At 32.7% G+C, this 5,416-nt stretch overlaps 1 protein-coding gene across 1 annotated transcript; it reads right to left on the reverse strand.

The window, feature by feature from the left end:
- Positions 1-1,607: 1,607 nt before the first annotated feature.
- Positions 1,608-3,450, reverse strand: LOC103491161 (probable F-box protein At5g04010). The gene is made up of 2 exons (XM_008450992.3): positions 2,830-3,450; positions 1,608-2,117 (listed from the first exon to the last, which is right to left on the reverse strand). The coding sequence occupies exons 1-2, from the start codon at positions 3,218-3,220 to the stop codon at positions 1,657-1,659; spliced, it is 852 nt and encodes a 283-aa protein (XP_008449214.2). The 5' UTR covers positions 3,221-3,450; the 3' UTR covers positions 1,608-1,656.
- Between the last annotated feature and the right edge of the window lie 1,966 nt (positions 3,451-5,416).

The following is a 5,416-nucleotide window of genomic DNA, read 5'->3' on the forward strand; positions in this document are numbered from 1 at the left end:
CCTTGTGAGATAGATGAATTACTCCTCTCATAGCCAATTGGTTTTGAGATGGAACCTCATACTATCAAACATGGTATCAGAGCGATTAAACCCAAACGGCTATTCAATCCAAGATAGGTGAACCCAAAGAAGCACCATCTTGAGGGAAATGTTGAAATGTTGTTGAGTCCCACATTGGAAAAACCAAGGGGACTCACACCCCTTATAAGATAGATGAGTTTGAGACCCCATACTATCAAACATGGTATCAGAGCCATTAAACCCAAACGGGAATATAGGTGAACCCAAAGAGGTACAATCTTGAGGGGAAATGTTGAATAAAAAACAAGTTGGTTTTGAGATGGAACCCCATACTATCAAACACCACATTGCTACCACAATGTCATCCTACATCTTCATCACTTACTTTCAACATCAATTCCTTCTTCTTACCACACAAACACTTACAAGTTGGATGCTTGCGTCCAAAAACACCTTATATCAATTGCACACTTATTCAACCTTATATCAATTGCACACTTATTCAACGAAACTATATTTACAACCTTTTAATTTGGACGCCAACCCCTTCGTTCGTCAAAACTCTCTATTTGGACGCCTAGCTTTGAATGCATCCTACCTCATCCTTGGCACTAATTTTTCCTAGAACGGGTATTAAACCGATGGCCACCTTCTTGCACCCAGTTTCAGAGATCAACTATAGGTTTCAAAACCCACCTCCAATAAGGAGGAAAAGAAAACTCCCACACGATCAACTTTACTGACAATCACTACCAACCACCAACTTAGATGACAACCTTACCGATCTTTTACCATCTTCGTTGTTCATCTCCAACAACTAACTCCAACGATCTATATACTCATAATATACTAAAAATATTATAATATAAATCTTATAGAGAAAAATATTTTAAATTCAATTTTAACTACTCGTACTAACTATATTCAAAACTCATACAATCTATCCACAACCATTAAAATATAAAATATAGTGAACAATATTTATATCTTTTATAGACATGAAATTGACTTATATTTCTTTATATATCTATCTGATACTTTCTCTTTTACGATCTAACCTGTTAAAAGTATTCATATTGATCATACTTTCTCTCTTTTCCTTTTTTATATCTCACTGATATTTTTTCTCTTTTTCTTTTCTCTGTCTATCTGATAATACGATCTAATCGGTTAAAAATATTGGTTACATAAATAATAAAATTGTGTTCAGGTTGAATGTGATATTTATATATGTTAAAAATTGTAGATAAATTTTAGTTCCTATACGGAATGAACGTTTAAAAGTGTGGAAAAAGGTATTAAGTAGTGGAAATTAAAAAATGCAAAAATGAAAATAACAAAAAGAAAATAAAAATAAAAATAAAGAATGCACTTGTGCTTTTCAATTTTTTTAAAATGCACTAAATATTACATCTACAACCCTATATCCAAACACGACCCTACAAACATTATTACAAACTCAATTTCAACAATCATTACCTACAAATTATCAACAGTCAACTCAATACAAATAACAATTTCTGCCCAATACCAACAAAAGTAACAAAAGTAATCCACATTGCATCTTCCAAAAGATTTTGGTCAGATTTAAACTCATTAAAAAACATATTTTTATAAATGAGTAAAGACATTATACTAGACGTTAGCATTGAACAAAAAATGTTGCAAATACATTAACCCATCATCTAAGCTCACATATCTCCAACTCACAACACTCATCATCCCTACACTCACACTTTCAATCCTAACCTTATTACTCCCTCCTCCATTTCCACACAACCCTAGTCTCAAATCCCCCACAATGCCGCCGCTCACGGCGTTCGGGCAGCACCCCGCCGCCGGGAGCTCCTCCGAGAACCACCCGTCCGCTCTCGGAGCCATTCCCACTCTTCCTCCACATTCAATCATTGTAAATACCCCCCTCCACCCTTCTAACACTATGTTCCATACCACCTCCACCTCCTCTCTCGCTCCAATGACCACCGGAGCAGCCCCATTCTCGTTGAGATTTATGTCGAATTTGAATAGTCCATTTCGTTCCACGGGTAGCTCCTCACCATGCTTCACGACGGTGAGGCTGGATTGTGGCCGCGGAGCTACAAGTTTTCATGGAATGAAGAATTACATATACATTCGAATTTTAGCTAGCTTTTTTTAGTACAGTTATAAACAAAATAAATAAACAAAAATAAAAGCTACGTTAATTACTTTTCAAACTTTTGGATTGATTTTATCGGGAAAAAAGAGAGAATGTTTTAGGTCTTTTATTACGTGAATTGTTTAGAAACATGTGATCGTATGTGAAATCTTGCAAACAATAACTCCTCAGGTTCTTTTCATGTATACAGCAAAATGGTAAAAAAGGAAAAAAAAAAAAAATCACTTTACCAGTTTGATCATTTTTACTAAAGTATTTTTAACAGTTGTCATATAAAAAAATTTCTCTAACTTCTTCCATGAAAAAAGTTCAGGTTGAGATAGACCCACTAAAACCGAAATAAAAAATGGGTAATACTTGCGTTCATGCGACATCACACCCGGTATGAGACGTGTCAACGTTATAATTGAAAATTTCTGGTGAGATGCATGCATCGATGATGTTTGCTTTTTTAAAAATTAGAAACTACTTTTTAAATATTTTTTGTATGATGGTAAATATTTTTTCAATTTTCATTTTTAAAAATTTTGATCACTTAAATTAAAAAAAAAAAGAAAAAAACAAATATTACCAGAGTCTTAAAATCAACCCAACGGACCCCATGTTACGTAACGTAGCTTCTCAATGTGTACAAAAGCACTAAAAGTTACCTTTTTCTTCTTTATTTACTCCGTCACAAGCAATAACACACTGATCTTTGTCGGTGAAGGAAATACTAATAACAAAGACGAGGTCGGAGAGGGAAAGAGTAGGTTTCAACTGAGCGGGACGGCGACGAGCGGCAGCAATGTAGCCGAGGCCAAAGAGGCGGCGGAAGGAAACAGGTGGTGACGAGGTCGGGGCGCTAGCAAGGTTAAAGAGAGAAGGGAAATTAGCGGTGAAAATAGGCTCCCAAAGATGGTCGGAGGCCATGGAAAGGGACCAAGACTTGCAAACGCAGGAGGCGGTGGCCAGGGTTTTGGGGTCGAGCCGTTCGGCGACGAGAAGAATCACCTCCCACGGCGGCGGCGAAGAAGAAAGTGAGGGTAGAGGTTGTGCCATGAAGAAAGGCTGGGAAAGAAGGGGATGTCGGTTAGGTGATCAGGTTTCGATATTAATTTGATTATTTATAGAGCGGGGAGATTTCATTGGTGACACGTGGGAGTTAAGTGTGCTATTGCATGGAACCAATTTGCCACGTCATTCAAATATTTTTTGTTGGGGTAAGGGAGCCGATGATTTAATTATCTAAAACCATTCATTTTAGTTTTTTTAGGAAATTGGCAAAAATAGAATCATGACAAAATATTTACTTTTATAATGAATTTTGTCTTCTTCGGATAAAATACCAACGGCAAATGGCTTGGTGGATTGTTCTTCATTATTTAGGTGAGGTTTTTCTTTAATAACCAATTTTCTTTTAGTTTTTTGAAATTTAATTATATATTCTTTTTCTAACGTGCATCACAATTATTGGATTTTTAATCAAAATTTATAAACAAAAGCTTATTTTAAAAACATTTTTTAGTTCGGTTAAAAACAATTTAGTCTCTAACTCTAGTAGGTAATGATTTTAGTTTCTATATTTTTGATTTTGTACCAATTTATTTCATAAATTTTGATACATCATAATTTAAATTTTACATGACATTTTCATGTTTGTAAAAATTTAATTTCTAACGAAAAAAAGCATCGAATTTTAAAATCGTTACAAAATTACTTATTGTTGATTACAAACAAAATATCAAAAACTAAATTGTTACTTCTACGAAAGTTTATAGACCAAAAGTGATTTTCAATTTCAAAATTTTCAAATTTTAATTTGGTTTTTTAAAATAAAGGTAACGGAATTTTTTTTTTTGATGAAATTAGTGTACTCTGACAAAATATATAAAAGCTTTGATTGTGATTGAATATTTTAAATTTTAGTTGCCAAATAACAAAACATCGAATAGATATCAAATTTTAGTTTTTGAATATCTAGAAATTAAATTGAGGCATTTAGTGAAAATGGTGAGTCAAATTTGCTGGGACAAAACCTCCCAATCTTATAAAAAAAACAACAGAGAAATTAAAGAAAACTTCCAATTTGAAGAAAAAACCAACGAAAAAGAAATCCATTAGATAAAAAATCGCTACAGTAAAAAATAATAATTTTCTCTCTCCTGACTTCCATTACAAAAACATTTTCAAAGTTTTTGTCACCTTCACCTTTTACTCACTCTCCAACTAAGAATATACAAAAAAAATTTAATTAGAGTTACCACACTAAAATACAAAATGCTTCTAACGGGACGATTGAAAAACCAAGAGCATAGGCTCCTTTTAACAAAATAACTTTCTTAAACTTTTTCGGTACAGGATAAGTTGATCATATTTTCTTAAATCTTTTTTATTTTGGACAATTGCACTTTTAATATATTGCTAGAAAACCTAACAAAAGTAACAGAATCCGAAGTTGTAGAGTTGATGTGCAAAGAAAATTGTTCAAGTAATTAAGATTCAAGAATGGTTGATATATACGGTGGTAGATCTACAACTTTGAAAAATATAAAATTTCAAAAAGAAAAAAAAAAGGTGGTGTTGTAAAAGACTAAAGATTCAATCTTTTGTCTTGTAATTTAAGATGAGCCCCAAGTTATTGAGCAACACGTTATAATATGCATTGGATGAAAATAATATACATCTTTTATCTTTGCTATATTAAAATTTTTATCTGTAATCTTTTATCTTTACATATTAAAAGGGGTAATAAGGGGAGAATTGTGACCTTCCCCTTTTACCCTTAAATCTTTTGAAAATTTCTATTTATCTTTGCGATTCTTCCCACTTAAATCATAACAAAAAGGATATCACACCTTTTGAAATCTCTAAACGCGTCACTATGTGGAGACCTTATATCCCTCTCTATTGTTACTATATATAAAAGTTTAACTTTTCAATTTTCTTTTGGAATAATATTCTCGTACCTTATTTATTTGAAAACGATGGACCCACATCTTTGTTTTATTGGTTTCTTAAATTTTTTAGGAGAATTTTATTGTCACCGCCCCACCAAGTTTCACTAAATAATAAAGTATGTTCTAGAAGCAAGCATGTTTCTTCTCATTATACATGAACTTTTAAAGAAAACATCCCTTACAGGAAGATTGAGTGTATAATTCCTCATTGAAGACTACACAAAACTAGGATCTTATAGCAATAATTACAAACCACCAAAATAATTACAATAAATAAAACAATTTTAAATATGAAAAA

The sequence above is a fragment of the Cucumis melo genome, chromosome 8 (genome assembly GCF_025177605.1).
Source record: "Cucumis melo cultivar AY chromosome 8, USDA_Cmelo_AY_1.0, whole genome shotgun sequence".
NCBI classification, from domain to species: domain Eukaryota; kingdom Viridiplantae; phylum Streptophyta; class Magnoliopsida; order Cucurbitales; family Cucurbitaceae; genus Cucumis; species Cucumis melo.